The sequence below is a fragment of the Chiloscyllium plagiosum genome, unplaced genomic scaffold (assembly GCF_037043375.1).
Source record: "Chiloscyllium plagiosum isolate Xiang-an unplaced genomic scaffold, Cpla_swu_hap1 HiC_scaffold_42, whole genome shotgun sequence".
Taxonomy (NCBI): domain Eukaryota; kingdom Metazoa; phylum Chordata; class Chondrichthyes; order Orectolobiformes; family Hemiscylliidae; genus Chiloscyllium; species Chiloscyllium plagiosum.
The window spans coordinates 6,161,595-6,179,247 of record NW_028270180.1 but is presented as its reverse complement, the minus strand read 5'-3'; the positions used below and the strand labels follow the sequence as shown (position 1 = coordinate 6,179,247).

Genomic DNA, 17,653 nt, shown 5'->3' with positions numbered 1-17,653 from the left:
AGGGGACGAGAGTGGAGGGGGGGGGGGACGAGAGTGGAGGGGTGGGGGGACGAGAGTGGAGGGGGGGGGACGAGAGTGGAGGGGGGGGGACGAGAGTGGAGGGGGGGGGACGAGAGTGGAGGGGGGGGGACGAGAGTGGAGGGGTGGGGGACGAGAGTGGAGGGGTGGGGGACGAGAGTGGAGGGGGGGGGACGAGAGTGGAGGGGTGGGGGACGAGAGTGGAGGGTGGGGGACGAGAGTGGAGGGGTGGGGGACGAGAGTGGTGGGGGGGGACGAGAGTGGAGGGGTGGGGGACGAGAGTGGAGGGGGGGGGGACGAGAGTGGAGGGGTGGGGGACGAGAGTGGAGGGGGGGGGGACGAGAGTGGAGGGGGGGGGGACGAGAGTGGAGGGGGGGGGGACGAGAGTGGAGGGGGAGGGACGAGAGTGGAGGGGGGAGGGACGAGAGTGGAGGGGGAGGGACGAGAGTGGAGGGGGAGGGACGAGAGTGGAGGGGGAGGGACGAGAGTGGAGGGGGGGGACGAGAGTGGAGGGGGGGACGAGAGTGGAGGGGGGGGGACGAGAGTGGAGGGGGGGGGACGAGAGTGGGGGGGGGGGGAGACGAGAGTGGAGGGGGGGGGAGACGAGAGTGGAGGGGGGGGGGAGACGAGAGTGGAGGGGGGGGAGACGAGAGTGGAGGGGGGGGAGAGGAGACGAGAGTGGAGGGGGGGAGACGAGAGTGGAGGGGGGGGGAGACGAGAGTGGAGGGGGGGGAGACGAGAGTGGAGGGGGGAGACGAGAGTGGAGGGGGGGAGACGAGAGTGGAGGGGGGGGAGACGAGAGTGGAGGGGGGGGGAGACGAGAGTGGAGGGGGGGGGGAGACGAGAGTGGAGGGGGGGGGAACGAGAGTGGAGGGGGGGGAACGAGAGTGGAGGGGGGGGAACGAGAGTGGAGGGGGGGAAACGAGAGTGGAGGGGGGGAAACGAGAGTGGAGGGGGGGGAAACGAGAGTGGAGGGGGGGGAACGAGAGTGGAGGGGGGGGACGAGAGTGGAGGGGTGGGGACGAGAGTGGAGGGGTGGGGAAGAGAGTGGAGGGGGGGAAGAGAGTGGAGGGGGGGAAGAGAGTGGAGGGGGGGAAGAGAGTGGAGGGGGGGAAGAGAGTGGAGGGGGGGGAACGAGAGTGGAGGGGGGGGAACGAGAGTGGAGGGGGGGGACGAGAGTGGAGGGGTGGGGAAGAGAGTGGAGGGGGGGGAAGAGAGTGGAGGGGGGGAAGAGAGTGGAGGGGGGGAAGAGAGTGGAGGGGGGGAAGAGAGTGGAGGGGGGGAAGAGAGTGGAGGGGGGGGGAAGAGAGTGGAGGGGGGAGAGAGTGGAGGGGGGGAAGAGTGGAGGGGGGGAAGAGAGTGGAGGGGGGGAAGAGAGTGGAGGGGGGGAAGAGTGGAGGGGGGGGGAAGAGAGTGGAGGGGGGGGAAGAGTAGGGGGGGAAGAGAGTGGAGGGGGGGAAGAGAGTGGGGGGGAGAGTGGGGGGGGAAGAGGGGTTGGGGGGGGAGACGGGGAGGGGGGGAAGACGGGGAGGGGGGGAAGAGGGGGAGGGGGGGAAGAGGGGGAGGGGGAAGGGTAGAGGGGGCAGGGGGGAAGGGAGGCAACAGGGAGGGAAGAGAGTGGAAAGGGGTGAGCAAAGAGAAGGAGCGGGGGGTAGAGAGAAGGGAAGGGGAGAGGGACTAAAGGAGAAGGGGAGAGGGTGACGGGAAAGTGAGAGAGACAGAAAGAGAACGAGGGAGAAACAAAACAGAGGGAGGGAGAAAGAAAGCAGGAGAGCGCTTGCTGAGGAATGCATTCCTTTCATTTTATTTTAATTAGCAATCATCAAATAACCAATTAAATAATGGCAAGCACACTGCACCCACTTGGACTGGCCTGTCAAACTGATTAGTTGAACATTTAATTTTATGCTGATTAAAATGAGCAATTTACTGACACACAGCTTTTCAGTTTAGGTTCAGTGCAGATAAAAGTTAACAATGTCACATTGAGAAAATGATCAGTAAAGACAAGCTCTTGTTAATCTCAGGAATGTGAGCTCCCCTGAGTATTTAACTTGCTTAATATCTCTTATTGAAGCTTCTTATGAATATGTAGCTTCATCAGAATAAAGGATGACAATGCAGGAAAAGATTTCTGCATTTGGAGACACAGTTTGAGATCCAGTAAGCTCTCCTTCCAACAAGCACAAAATAAAATGACTTTGGGAGTTATTGACAGAGACTGATTGCAGCGGTTAGTCAGTGAGTTGAAAACAGGGCCAGATATGATGGGAGGAAAGCCCCATAGAATCACTCAGCTCATGAGTCCATACCAACCCTTCAAATGTCATCTCACACAGACACCCCCCCCCCACCCTATCCTTGTAACCCCACATTTCCCATGGCTAGCCCAAGTAGCCTGTCCATCCCTGAACATTTTGGGCAAGTTAGCTTGGTCAATCCACCTTAGCCTGCACAGTTTTGGACTGTGGGAGGAAATCCACGCAGACACAGGGAGAATGTGCAAACTCCACACAGACAGCCGCCCGAGGGTGGAAGCGATCTCTGGCGATGTGAGGCAGCGGCGCTAAGCACCGAGCCACTGTGCTGCCCAGTAGCAGGCAACTTCATAGATCAGAAGTCACAAACTCTTCCTGAAAATATTACACTTTCCACACCTCACTATCAGGTTCCTCACTTACTGGATCCAAAAACACTATGTTCTGAGCAAAATCCAATTTGCATTCACATCAATCAACACTATCTGTTTCAAACTGGCTCTCCCTGGGGAGGGTTTATGTTGCACCAAATGACAAACTTGCCTGAATGCCTGTTAATTAGGCATGAAATTGAGCCACCCAACTCTGTGCCTGAATGACTCAATAATCAAAACACAAAGGGGGCTGGAGAAACTCAGCAGGTCAGACAGCATCTATAAAGACAGAAACAGAGCTCAGAAGGGCTGAAAGGGATATGGGCCAACTGCTGGCAAATGGTACTAGAACAGTTTAGGATATCTGGTCAACATGGACCAGTTGGACTGAAGGGTCTGTTTCTGTGCTGTACATCTCTGTGACTCACCATGCCTCTGAAATGGTCAAGCAAGCCACTCCATTCAAGGGCAGCCAGGGACAGACAATAAATGCTGGCCAGCCAGAGACAGCCACATCACACAAGGCATAGAGATGTACAGCATGGAAACAGACGCTTCGGCCCAACACATCCATGCTGATCAGATATCCTAAATTAATCTACTCCTATTTACCAGCACTTGGTCCACATCCCTCTCAACCCTCTCTATTCATATAGCCATCCAGATGCATTTAAATGTTGCAACTGTACCAGCCTCCACCACTTCCTCTGGCAGCTCATTCTATAACGCACCACCCTCTGTGTGAAAAAGTTATCCCTTAGGTCCCTTTTATATCTTTCCCCTCTCACCCTAAACCTGTGCCCTCAAGTTTTGGACTCTCCTTCAGGATTATATAAACCTCAATAAGGTCACCCCTTAGCCTCCAATACTCCAGGGAAAACAGCCCCAGCCTATTCAGCTCTATAGCTCAAATCCTCCAACCCTGGCAACATCCTTGTAAATCTTTTCTGAACCCTTTCAAGTTTCACAACATCCTTCCGATAGCAGGGAGAGCAGAATCACATGCGGCTTTCCAAAAGTGGCCTAACCAATGTTCTGTACGAGTCATAGAGATGTACAGCATGGAAACAGACCCTTCGGTCCAACCTGTCCATGCCGACCAGATATCCCAGCCCAATCTAGCCCCACCTGCCAGCACCCAACCCATATCCCTCCAAACCCTTCCTATTCATATACCCATCCAAATGCCTCTTAAATGTTGCAATTGTACCAGCCTCCACCACTTCCTCTGGCAGCTCATTCCATACACGTATCACCCTCTGCGTGAAAACGTTGCCCCGTAGGTCTCTTTTATATCTTTCCCCTCTCACCCTAAACCTATGCCCTCTAGTTCCGGACTCCCCGACCTCAGGGAAAAGACTGTGTCTAGTTATCCTATCCCTGCCCCTCATAATTTTGTAAACCTCAATAAGGTCACTCCCTCAGTCTCCGACACTCCAGGGAAAACAGCCCCAGCCTGTTCAGCCTCTCCCTGTAACTCAGATTCTCCAACCCTGGCAACATCCTTGTAAATCTTTTCTGAATCCTTTCAAGTTTCACAACATCTTTCCAAAAGGAAGGAGACCAGAACTGCAAGCAATATTCCAAAATTGGCCTAACCAATGTCCTGTACAGCCACAACATGACCTCCCAACTCCTGTACTCAATACTCTGACCAATAAAGGAAAGCATACCAAACGCCTTCTTCATTATCCTATCTACCTGCAACTCCACTTTCAAGGAGCTATGAACCTGCACTCCAAGGTCTCTTTGTTCAGCAACACGCTATAGGACCTTACCATTAAGTGTATAAGTCCTGCTAAGATTTACTTTCCCAAAATGCAGCACCTCGCATTTATCTGAATTAAACTCCATCTGCCACTTCTCAGCCCATTGGCCCATCTGGTCCAGATCCTGTTGTAACTCTCTTCACTGTCCACTACACCTCCAATTTTGGTGTCATCTGCAAACTTACTAACTGTACCTCTTATGCTCGCATCCAAATTATTTATGTAAATGACAAGAAAATAGAGGGCCCAGCACTGATCCTTGTGGCACTCCACTGGTCACAGGCCTCCAGTCTGAAAAACAATCCTCCATTGCCATCCTCCGTCCTCTACTTTGAGCCAGTCCTGTATCCAAATGGCTAGTTCTCCCTGTATTCTGTGAGATCTAACCTTGTTAATCAGTCTCCCATGGGGAACCTTGTCGAACGCCTTACTGAAGTCCATATAGATCACATCTACTACTCTGCCCTCATCAATCTTCTTTGTTACTTCTTCAAAAAACTCAATCAAGTTTGTGAGACATGATTTCCCATGCACAAAGCCATGTTGACTATCCCGAATCAGTCCTTGCCTTTCCAAATACATGTACATCCTGTCCCTCAGGATTCCCTCCAACAACTTGCCCACCACCGAGGTCTGGCTCACCGGTCTATAGTTCCCAGGCTTGTCCTTACCACCTTTCTTAAACAGTGGCACGTTTGCCAACCTCCAGTCTTCCGGCACCTCACCTGTGACTATCGGTGATACAAATATCTCAGCAAGAGGCCCAGCAATCACTTCTCTAGCTTCCCACAGAGTTCTCGGGTACACCTGATCAGGTCCTGGGGATTTATCCACTTTTAACCATTTCAAGACATCCAGCACTTTCTCCTCTGTAATCTGGACATTTTGCAAGGTGTCACCATCTATTTCCCTACAATCTATATCTTCCATATCCTTTTCGTGAATAAAAATTTTCAAAAAAGGACTGAGATTGAGGGAGGCTGAGGAGCTCTGATCATGCAAATGCCAAGAAATTATTGCATATGCAGAGGCCCTCCACACCCAGGAGCTACATTAGTGGGTGACCAGAATGGTTGGAGAGTTAAACAATTAGTTTTCAATCTCCTAATTAAAAAGGGATGTGCCTTGTTTTAACTGGGTCAGTTACATCGTCACTGTCACCATTAAATCAGCTGGAGTCCCCATTAAGAGGTGGAAATGGAAGAATTCCCAGTAACCTGAAAGGTACACCATGAGAACAAATGATAAACACTTAAGCATCGCTCACATTGATAAACAAGACAGCAACAATGAAAATACAGGACAATTACCACTGGTCCATATACACTCCATCACCGCCCCGGTCCGTACACTCTCCATCACCACCCCGGTCCGTACACTCTCCATCACCACCCCGGTCCGTACACTCTCCATCACCGCCCCGGTCCGTACACTCTCCATCACCGCCCCGGTCCGTACACTCTCCATCACCGCCCCGGTCCGTACACTCTCCATCACCGCCCCGGTCCGTATACTCTCCATCACCACCCCGGTCCGTATACTCTCCATCACCGCCCCGGTCCGTATACTCTCCATCACCGCCCCGGTCCGTATACTCTCCATCACCGCCCCAGTCTGTATACTCTCAATCACCACCCTGGTCTGTATACTCTCAATCACCACCCTAGTCCATATACTCTCAATCACCGCCCCGGTCCGTATACTCTCCATCACCGCCCCGGTCCGTATACTCTCCATCACCCGGTCCGTATATTCTCAATTATCAGTAAAGTCACGTCAGGTGTCATCAGCAGTGCTACCCAGTGGCACTTACTCAACAATAACTGCTCGCTGATGCCCAGTTTGAATTCTGCCGGGGCCACTCAGCACATGTTCTCATTACAGCCTCAGTGCAAACACAGCCAGAAGAGCTGGATTCCAGAGGTGAGGTGGCAGTGGCAGTGGCTGTCCTTGACACCAAGGCTGTATCTGACCTAGTACAGCATCAAGGAACCCTAGCAAAACTGAACTCAATGGAAAATGGAGAAAACTCTCCGCTGGTGGGAGCTACATTCCTCAAGAAGACGGTTGTGATGGCTCAGTCATCTCTGCAGAAGTTCCTGAGGATAAGTGCAGATGTTCATCGATGATTGCACAAAATTAAACACCATTCGCAACTTCTCAGGTTCTGAAGCAGTCCACTTCCAAATGCAGCGAGACCTGGACAACATCCAGGTTTGACTAACAACTGACAAATAACATGTGGACCACACAAATACCAGGCAATGGCCATCTCGAACAAGGCAGAAGCTAAATACTGTGGCTACAAGAACAGGTCAGAGGCGAGGAAACTGGTAACTCCCCTCCTGACTCCCCAAAGCCTGTCCACTATCTACAAGGCACAGGTCAGGAAAGTGATGGAATATTCCTCACTTGTCTGGATAACTGCAGCTCCAATAATATTCAGGACTCTAGACACCATCCAGGCCAACGCAACCCACCTGACTAGCACTCCATCCACAAGCATCAGGCTGCCTTCATCCTTTGCAATTCAATTACCGGCACAACAGGTCCACAGCAGACACCATCTCCCTTGCCCTAGACTCAGCCCTCGAACATCTGGATAACAAGGACACCTACATATGGATACGGATTTCAGTAAGATATTTGATAAGGTTTGCCACAGTGGGCTATTGCACAAAACACGGAGGCATGGGATTGAGGGTGATTTAGCGGTTTCGATCAAAAATTGGCTAGCTGTAAGAAGACAGAGGGTGGTGGTTGATGGGAAATGTTCATCCTGGAGTTCAGTTACTAGTGGTGTAACTCAAGGATCTGGTTTGGGGTCACTGCTGTTTGTCATTTTTATAAATGACCTGGATGAGGGTGTAGAAGGATGGGTTAGTAAATTTGTGGATGACACTAAGGTCGGTGGAGTTGTGGACAGTGCTGAAGGATGTTGCAGGTTACAGAGGGACATAGATAAGCTGCAGAGCTGGGCTGAGAGGTGGCAAGTGGAGTTTAATGCGGACAAATATGAGGTGATTCACTTTGGAAGGAGTAACAAGAATGTAAAGTACTGGGTTAATGCTAAGATTCTTGTAGATGAACAGAGAGATCTTGGTGTCCATGTACATAGATCCCTGAAAGTTGGCACCCAGGTTGACAGGGTTGTTAAGAAGGCATACAGCGCATTAGTTTTTATTGATAGAGGGATTGAGTTTCAAAGCCAAAAGGTCATGCTGCAGCTGTACAAAAGTCTGGTGCAGCCACATTTGGAGTATTGCATACAGTTCTGGTCACTGCATTATAGGAAGGATGTGGAAGCATTGGAAAGAGATCAGAAGAGATTTACCAGGATGTTGCCTGGTATGGAGGAAAGGCTGAGGGACTTGAGGCTGTTTTCGTTAGAGAGAAGAAGTTTGAGAGGTGACTTAATTGAGACATATCAGATAATCAGAGGGTTAGATAGGGTGGACAGTGAGAGCCTTTTTCCTCAGACGGTGATGGCTAGCACGAGGGAACAGAGCTTTAAATTGAGGGGTGATAGTTATAGGACAGATGTCAGAGGTAATTTCTTTACTCGGAGAGTAGTAGGGGCGCACTGCCTGCAACAGTAGTAGACTCGCCAACTTTAAGGGGATCTAAATGGGCATTGGATAAACACATGGATGAGAATGGAATGGTGCAGGTTGGATAGGCTTCAGATTGGTTACACAGGTCGGCACATCATTGAGGGCCGAAGGGCCTGCACTGAGCTGTAAAGTTCTATGTTCTAGGTCAGTCTCCAAACTATTGACTACAGCTCCACCTTCAACACCATAATTCCAAACAAACTAAACTCCGAGGCCGAGATCTCAGCTCCCTGACCCACAAACTGTAATCAATCAGTAAGGACAGGCGACAACACCTCCTCCACAATAATCCTCAACAGCGGTGGCCTGCAAGCCTGTGTACTCAGCCCCCTACCATACTCCTTCTACACTCATGACTGTGTGGCCTAATTCCACATCAACTCCATTTACAAGTTTGCTGACAAAACGACTGCTGTAGATCAAATCTCAAACAACAATGTAACAGAGTACAGGAAAGAAACAGAGTGCATGGTGTAGAAACTACAATCTCAGCATCAACGTCAGCGAAACGAAGGAGCTGGTCAGTGACGTCAGGCTTGATCAATGGTGCTGAGGTGGAGATGGTCAAGATCACCAAGTTCCTGGGAGTGGCAACCACCAACAATCTGTCCTGGTCCACCCACAGTGACACTATGGTCAAGAAATCACAACAATGTCTCCACTTCTTCAAGAGGCTAAGGAAATTCAGCATGTCCACAGGGCTCTTACCAACTTTTATGAGAGCAACATAGAAAGCATTGTATCCAGATGCATCACAGTTGTGCTGGGGCAACTGCTCTGCCCAAGACTATGAGAAACTACAGAGTTGTGAACACAGGCTGGTCCATCAACACAAACCAGCCTCCCATCCGCTGACACTTCCCGCTGCATTGAGAAAGCAATCAACATGATCAAACACAGTCTTCTGTCAGGCAGAAGATATATCAACAGATTCAAGAACAGCTCCTTCCCCGCTGTTATCAGACTTGTGAATGGACCTCTCCAACGTTAATTCTGATCTCGATCTCTCTCTCTCTCTGCGCCTTCTCAGTGACTGTAACACTGTGTTTTGCACTCTGTTCTGTACTATCTCCCTGTACAGCACGTAATTCACCATTGTTCACAGTATCTTGGCATATGGAACAACCATAAATCAAACCAAATCAAATCGTCCCATCACTGATACAACAGTGTGTACCATCTATAAGACACACTGCTGCAATGCACCATGGCTGCTTAGACAACTTCATACAAACTTGCAACTTGATAGGAAAGAGAGAGCAGATACAGGGAACCCCACCTCCTACAAATTCCCCTCTGAGCAACCTCACCATTCTTCCTAGGAAATATACTGTTGTTCCCTCGGTGTCACTTGGTCAATATTCTATAATTCTCTCCCTATGGGCATTGTGGGTCTATCTACAGCACATGGACTGCGGCGGTTCACCCCCACCTTCTCAGGGGGCAACTAGGGACGGGGCAATAAATGCCAGTAAAGCCAATGATACTCTCATCCTGTGAATGAATTTTAAAAAAAAAGGAATGTTATTCATTCCCCAAATGCCACCCAGGGCAGGGTACTGGGTTTGGGAGGGAGCGACACTGATCCCCAGAGATCCAGCTTTTCACTGGTCACCATGTGCATGCCAATAGTTCAGCCTCCTGTTTGCTCTCATAATCAGGAGGCCATTCAGCCCCTCCAGCTCTACCGTCACTCAGTCAGGTCATGGCTGATCTATGCCACGAATCTTTTTACTTGGCTTTATTGCACAGGCCTCAGGCCTCGTCCCCAGTGCACAATTAACTTCTCAGTCCGAACTCAGTTTAGGCATCAACGTGCCTGAGTATCGCTTGGCAACCAGATTGGGAATGGAAGCAACAAGTAAAAGGCAGATGCAACACACAAGTGTTCTTAACACGGAAACTTTAGGAATCCAAATTGGTCACATTCCATCCAGGCAGCAGAAGAACACATTCGCCCCCGAGAAAGGCATCTGGAGCTGATTCACTCAAATGCTTCCAGGCATTGAAGGGTCAGTTTCTAGGTTGCATGATATTGGCTTGTATCCACTTGAGTTTAAAAGTTTAACGGATGAAATAATTGGTTTTTAAACATGATCAAGGAAGTGGATACAGAGAAATTAATTCTGCTCCCTTGTTTCAGAGAGGGGTTTTACAGTTACACCTCATCCACTTAGGAACGAAATGAAGACAGACCTTTTTAACATGGGGTCTCCGTTAAAGACCAAAGGGAGGACTTTGTTTCTCTGCCAGAGGATTGAGTGTCGTTGGAACTCTCCTCCCCAGAGAGAAGTGCAGGTAGGGATAATTGAATAAAGACAGCTTCTTGCACAAGTCTAAGTAAACCACCCAAAGGTTCCCTGTAAAGTCACAGCGCACCTAGTTCTCTCCTGCAAACTGATGGAGCCCAGACTGAACCCCCTCAAAACATAGCAGGGAGATCGCCAAATGCTTTTGTACTTCAAAAGGCAAGGGCCAGGCATTGCATTCCAGATGCAATTCAATTGGACAAGCTGCCAGGCTTGAAGCCAAACATATTTTATTCCTACAACATAGAATTCGTAGAATCTGCTACAGGCCATTCAGCCCATTGAATCCACACTTATCCTCTGAAGGGTCACTCTCCCCACCCCACCCAAAACTGGGAACACACTCTCCCCCCACAAACATACTCCCCTCCCCACTCCCCAACCAGGAACACACTCTTCTCCACCCCCCGCCTCCTCCCACCGGGAACATACTCACCTCCCCCCTTCCCCCCACCCCAACTGGGAACACACTCCCCCCACCCCAACTGGGAACACATTCCCCCCACCCCAACCAGGAACACACTCCCCCCACCCCAACCAGGAACACACTCTCCCCTCCCCCACCCCCCCTCAACCGGGAACACACTCCTCCCCCCCCCCCCCAACCGGGAACACACTCCACACCCCCCCTCCCCCCCTCAACCGGGAACACACTCCTCCCCCCTCCCCTCCCCTCAACCGGGAACACACTCCAAACCCCCCCTCCCCCCGTCAACCGGGAACACACTCCTCCCCCCTCCCCCCCCCTCAACCGGGAACACACACCACACCCCCCCCCCCTCCCCCCCCCCTCAACCGGGAACACTCTCCTCCCCCCTCCCCCACCCTCAACCGGGAACACACTCCTCCAGCCCAGGACAAAACCCATCATCAGACGCACTGAAGCCACTGAGCTGCCCCTAAGAGAGTGAGTGGGTTAAAGTTAGCAACGGTGAATGAAGAGGCACCAAAGTAAATGGGGCAGGAGCGGGGGAGCTCCGGGGACGGGAGGGCACACACCGCTCTGCTGCTGATTGAGCTGAGGCGGCTGTAATCGCTGCTTACTCTCCCCTGAAGCAGCATTCGGGGGGAGGCTGTAATCGCTGCTTACTCTCCCCTGAAGCAGCATTCGGGGGGAGGCTGTAATCGCTGCTTACTCTCCCCTGAAGCAGCATTCGGGGGGAGGCTGTAATCGCTGCTTACTCTCCCCTGAAGCAGCATTCGGGGGGAGGCTGTAATCGCTGCTTACTCTCCCCTGAAGCAGCATTCGGGGGGAGGCTGTAATCGCTGCTTACTCTCCCCTGAAGCAGCATTCGGGGGGAGGCTGTAATCGCTGCTTACTCTCCCCTGAAGCAGCATTCGAGGGGAGGCTGTAATCGCTGCTTACTCTCCCCTGAAGCAGCATTCGGGGGGAGGCTGTAATCGCTGCTTACTCTCCCCTGAAGCAGCATTCGGGGGGAGGCTGTAATCGCTGCTTACTCTCCCCTGAAGCAGCATTCGGGGGGAGGCTGTAATCGCTGCTTACTCTCCCCTGAAGCAGCATTCGGGGGGAGGCTGTAATCGCTCTTACTCTCCCCTGAAGCAGCATTCGGGGGGAGGCTGTAATCACTGCTTACTCTCCCCTGAAGCAGCATTCGGGGGGAGGCTGTAATCGCTGCTTAAACACAAGGCGCGCCTTCTCCCTCACACAGACTCCAAGCCCCTGTTTCGCTCAACAGCACATTGCTCAGATTTTAGTCACATTTGGAAAATGTCAGGGGACTATGAACTGGCACCAAACACTAACATGTTTTTTTCAGATAGGTAAATTAAAGGGAGGAGCTGCTACAGGTCGCATTGCTCTGCTGTGTGATTGTTGACCCAGCGCAGGATATGAATGTATTCCAACACTGTCTAACTTGACTAAGGACTTCAATCCCTCTCTCAGCACGGACATCCTGTATTGGCAGAAAACACACAGGAGTCATTGGCACAAGCAGCGTCTCAGTCAAGTGCTTTAAATCCTTCTAGCAAGTCCGCAACCCAAGAACACACTTAACTGAAATAAAAGCAAAAGGCTGCAGATGCTCAAGTTCTGAAATACAAATGACAAGTGCTGGAGAAACTCAGCAGGTCTGGTCACGTCTGTGCAGGGAGAAATAGATGTGATGTCCGAACTTTTCGTCAGAACTGAAGAGTCAGATTGAACATGAAACGTTGACTCTGTTTCTCCCTCCACAGTGCTGCCAGACCTGCTGAGTTCCACCAGCAACATTCGCTTTTGTTTCACACTGAACTACACAGCCAGGGTAACAAAAATACTGTCAGTGTTGCCCCTGTAGCTAATGTCAAGCCCCTCACAATCACTAGTCCCCACCGTTAATGACAAAAGTGCACATCCTCTCAACTGGGGATAATTGTATTAAATGGAGAAGTCTTGTCAGGACCCATTGACCCCAGGCCACACAAAAGATGCAAACTTCAGTGAGACTCCTTTGAGTAAACTTGCTTGGCCGCTGAACCGACCCGGGCCTTGTTTGATCCATGCGAGGGAGGGGTGGGTGGGGGAATTTGAGAAAAATGTGCTCCAAAGCAAACTGCTGGAGGGAACTGAGCCATGATTCCAGCCATGCACGGGATTGGTTACTCTCACACACTGGATCCGTGCCCCGCGCTCTCCAAGCACACAGACACACACACACGATTCATCTTTCTTTCACAAGGATCCGTCACACACCCAGGATTCATCAGTCTGTCAGTCTCTCTCTCACAGCCCCCCCCCCCCCCCACACCCACACACACACACACACACACACACACACAGAAGATCGGTCCGTCTTGCTCTCTTACACAAGATCTGACCCCCTCTCTCTCTCTGTCACACAGGATCTGTCCGCCTGTCTCCCTGTCACACACAGGATCTGTCCGTCTCTCCCTCTCTCCCTCTCACACTGGATCTGTCCGTCTCTCTCTCTCTCTCTCCCTCTCACACAGGATCTGTCCGCCTGTCTCTCTCTCTTCCTGTCTCACACAGAATCTGTCCGTCTGTCTCCCTGTCACACACAGGATCTGTCCGTCTCTCCCTCTCTCCCTCTCACACTGGATCTGTCCGTCTCTCTCTCTCTCTCTCCCTCTCACACAGGATCTGTCCGTCTCTCTCCCTGTCACACACAGGATCTGTCTGTCTCTCTCCCTCTCACACAGGATCTGTCCGTCTCTCTCTCTCACTGTCACACACAGGATCTGTCAGTTTCTCTCTCCCCCTCTCACATACAATCTGTCTGTCTGTCTCTCTCCCTCTCACACACACAGGATCTGTCCGTCTCCCTCCCTGTCACACACAGGAACTGTCCGCCTCTCTCTCTCTCTCTCTCACACAGGATCTGTCCGTCTCTCTCTCTCTCTCTCACACAGGATCTGTCCGTCTCTCTCTCTCTCCCTCTCACACAGGATCTGTCCGTCTCTCTCTCTCTCTCCCTCTCTCTCTCACACACACAGGATCTGTCCCTCTCTCTCTCTCTCCCTCTCACACAGGATCTGTCTGTCTGTCTCTCTCTCTCTCTCTCTCTCTCTCTCCCTCTCACACAGGATCTGTCCGCCTCTCTCTCTCTCTCTCCCTCTCGCACAAGATCTGTCCGTCTCTCTCTCTCTCTCTCCCTCTCACACAGGATCTGTCCGTCTGTCTCTCTCCCTCTCACACAGGATCTGTCCGTCTATCTCTTTCCCTCTCACACAGGATCTGTACCTCTCTCTCTCCCTGTCACACAGGATCAGTCCGTCTCTCTCTCTCTCTCTCTCTCTCCCTCTCACACAGGATCTGTCCGTCTCTCTCTCTCTCCCTCTCACACAGGATCTGTCCGTCTCTCTCTCTCTCTCTCCCTCTCACACAGGATCTGTCCGTCTCGCTCTCTCTCCATCTCACACAGGATCTGTCCGTCTCTCTCTCTCTCTCCCTCTCACACAGGATCTGTCCGTCTCTCTCTCTCTCCGTCTCACACAGGATCTGTCCGTCTCTCTCTCTCTCTCTCTCTCCCTCTCCCTCTCACACAGGATCTGTCCGTCTCTCTCTCTCCCTCTCACACAGGATCTGTCCGTCTCTCTCTCTCCCTCTCACACAGGATCTATCCGTCTCTCTCTCTCCCTCTCACACAGGATCTGTCCGTCTCTCTCTCTCTCCCTCTCACACAGGATCTGTCCGTCTCTCTCTCTCCCTCTCACACAGGATCTCTCTGTCACATCCTGCTTCTGAAAAGCTCAGCTTTAACTCGTCTGTTAAGTTTCCAGGATTGAGCCAGCACGAAGTAGCCTCAGCGCCAACAGGTTCAGGAGCTGCTGAGCAGTCACTCACTCAACCGTGAACACTTGTGAGTCATTAAGGTGAAGGTTTGCGCTGTCTGGTACCTAATATCCTTAGGTAAGACAGAGGTGAGAGTCTGTGTCAATGTTAGCAGCAAGATACAGGAGCAGAGAGCAGTCGGAGAACAAACTGAGAATTGTCATAAAGACGAGACTTAACATGTCCCTAGATCCCAAATCATCAACTTGGGCATTATAAACAACAACAACAAAGACAGAAGCTGCTGGAAAAGCTCAGCAGGTCTGGCAGCATCTGTGAAGAGAAATCAGAGTTAACCTTTTGGGTTGAGTGACCCTTCATCAGAGCTCTGTGTTCCGAGGAAGGGTCACTGGACCAAAAATGTTAACTCTGATTTCTCTCCACAGATGTTGCCAGACCTGCTGAGCTTCTCTAGCAAATTCTACTTTTGTTTCTGATTGACAGCATCTGCAGTTAAGTCGGTTTTTGCCTTGGTCAGTACGTTGCAGTGAGTGCATTCTTTTCCTGAGAGACGCTCATCCACATTTCCTTAAAGGTCAGCCCCGAATAAATGCACACAGGTCTCAAACCTGACAACCAGGACTGAGCTCCCACAACCCACTGCACAGCAACCTGTGGGACTCTGTGCTCAGGTGACATGACCAGGCTAGCCGCAGGAAAACAGCTTCAGAAACACATGTACTCTAGACTACTCCCCGACATCACCACCACCCCATCCCCACCAGCCCTCTCAGGGATAGGGTCTTTACTTCCCAACTTGCCACGTCAAGCTCCCGATGTGAGCTACTTCTTCCACCCACAGAGCTGACACATCTTGACCAAAAATCCTCCGGCACAATGGGGAGACATTCTGCAAAATTCTCTCATTTCCTTGCACTGAAACCTCAGGATATTTTTCCTTCTTTATTCATTCACAGCATGAGGGCATCACTGTCTAAGCCAGCATTTATTGCCCATCCCTAATTGCCCATTGCTGTGGGTCTGCAGTCACATGTAGGCCAGACCAGGTAAGGATGGCTGTTTCCTTCCCTAAAGGGCATTAGTGAAACAGATGGGTTTTCCCAACCATCGACAATGGTTTCATGGTTATCATTAGATGGTGGCTCAGTTGTTAGCACTGCTGCCTCACAGCGCCAGGGACCCAGGTTCGATTCCACCCTTGGGCAACTGTCTGTGTGGAGTTTGCACATTCTCCCAGTGTCTGCGTGGGTTTCCTCCGGGTGCTCCGGTTTCCTCCCACAATCCAAAGATGTGCAGGTCAGGTGAACTGGTCATACTAAATTGTCCATAGTGTTCAGAGATGTGTAGTTTAGGTGCATTAGTCAGGGGTAAATGTAGAGTAATAGGGCAGGGGAATGAATCTGGGTGGGTTACTCTTTGGAGGGTCAGTGTGGACTTGTTGGGCCAAAGGGCCTATTTCCACACTGTAGGGATTCTATGATTAGACTGCTAATTCCAGATTTTTCAAATTGAATTCAAACTCCACCATCTGACATGGCGGTATTCGAACCTGGGTCCCCAGAGAGTGTCTGGGTTAACAGTCCAGCAATAACACCACTAAGCCATCTGCCTCCCCTCTTCCCCAAATCCTGTACTGGAACTGTTTACCGCGACGTGGGAAAGGAGACTGAAGGATCGCTGTACACATGGCTTGTTACCCAGGCGCGGGCAACTTACCTCGGCATGAAGATGGAGTTGTGCAGGAAGTTCTCAAACGACTTCTGAAACATGACTTCCTCTGCCTCTGCCTTCAGCTCGTCTGGGGATTTCGGACAGGTACAGCACTGCCCGTGCTCCGTTTTCCCAGACTGCTTGGAGTCGGCATCGCCCTCCCCCTCCAAATCGATGGCCCCAGTTGCTGAGATTCTGGTGGGCAGCTTCATACCTGGAAGAAAATGGCAGGTGTAGAGAGAGAGCCGTTCACACTATGCTGAGACATCAGACACTTCAAGCAAACAAACTTCACCGCCCTCCTTTAACTTTCCTTCTGCCGGACTCTGGGGTCTTTCAATGCCTTTCCCGTGGAAACCCATACCCTTCCTAATGGGTCTACCTACACCAGCTCAAGGAGATGGCTCCCATCACCTTCTCCAGGGCTATTAGGGACAGGCAATCAATGCTAGACCAGCCAGTGATGCCCACCCCCTCCACAAATGAGCAAAAGCAAAATCAGAATTTTTTAAAACTTCTTTCACAGGATGTGGGCATCACTGGCAAGGGGCAGCCCTAACTGCCCTCAAACTGAGTGACTTGCAGTTAAAGGTCAACCTCATCGCTGGAGTCACCTTTGGCCAGATCCAGTAAGGATGGCAGATTCCCCTGCCATCAAGGACTTTAGTGAACAATCGATGATAGCTTCACGGTCACCACAGGGGGGTTGGTTTGCTCAGTTGTTTGGTCAGCTGGTTTGTTTGAGAGGGTCCAACAGCGAGCACTCAATTCCCGCTCCAGCTGAGGTTTATCATGAAGGACTCTTCTTCTCAATCTTCCCCCTTGCCCGAGGTGCAGTGACCCTCAGGTTAAACTACCACCAGTTGTCTCTCACGAATAAGAGTAGCCCCATGGTGTGGTAGGTCTATGGGCACCATTGATGAAACTACCTTTAGGTTTCAGATTTATTCATTGAGGCCTGGTTCCCAGGACATGAACCTGGCTCTCTGGGTTACCTGTCCAGTGACACTCCCACTGCCGCACTGGCTCTCTGTTCCTCAGCAAAAAAAAAAGTCACGAGAAAATCGAGGATCAAAAAAACCTCTCAAGATTCTGATTGAGCAAACAGAACAGAAACCAACTGCACTGGTCACTGAGTCACTATCAGAAGACAGAGATTCCAAATTGGTATTGAAGGAGCACAGACTGAGGTTGGGAGAAATCTCACTACATATTCTAGCAGAGAAGCAGATCCAATATGTTAAAACGGAAACTGTTAATGATGTTAAAAAGAAAAAGATCTGGAAAATGGCACTGGGGTTAGATAGCACTATCAGAGAGTCAGTACAGACCTGAGGAATGAATGG

General features: G+C 51.1%; 1 protein-coding gene across 1 annotated transcript in view; it reads right to left on the bottom strand.

Annotated features, from left to right (window-relative positions):
* The window catches only part of igf1ra (insulin-like growth factor 1a receptor), a 333,589-nt gene that overhangs the window by 54,709 nt on the left and 261,227 nt on the right, over positions 1–17,653 (bottom strand). The window contains exon 10 of the mRNA XM_043680420.2: positions 16,314–16,521. Within this exon, the coding sequence (XP_043536355.2) occupies positions 16,314–16,521 (208 nt within the window). The remainder of the gene's footprint in view (positions 1–16,313; positions 16,522–17,653) is intronic.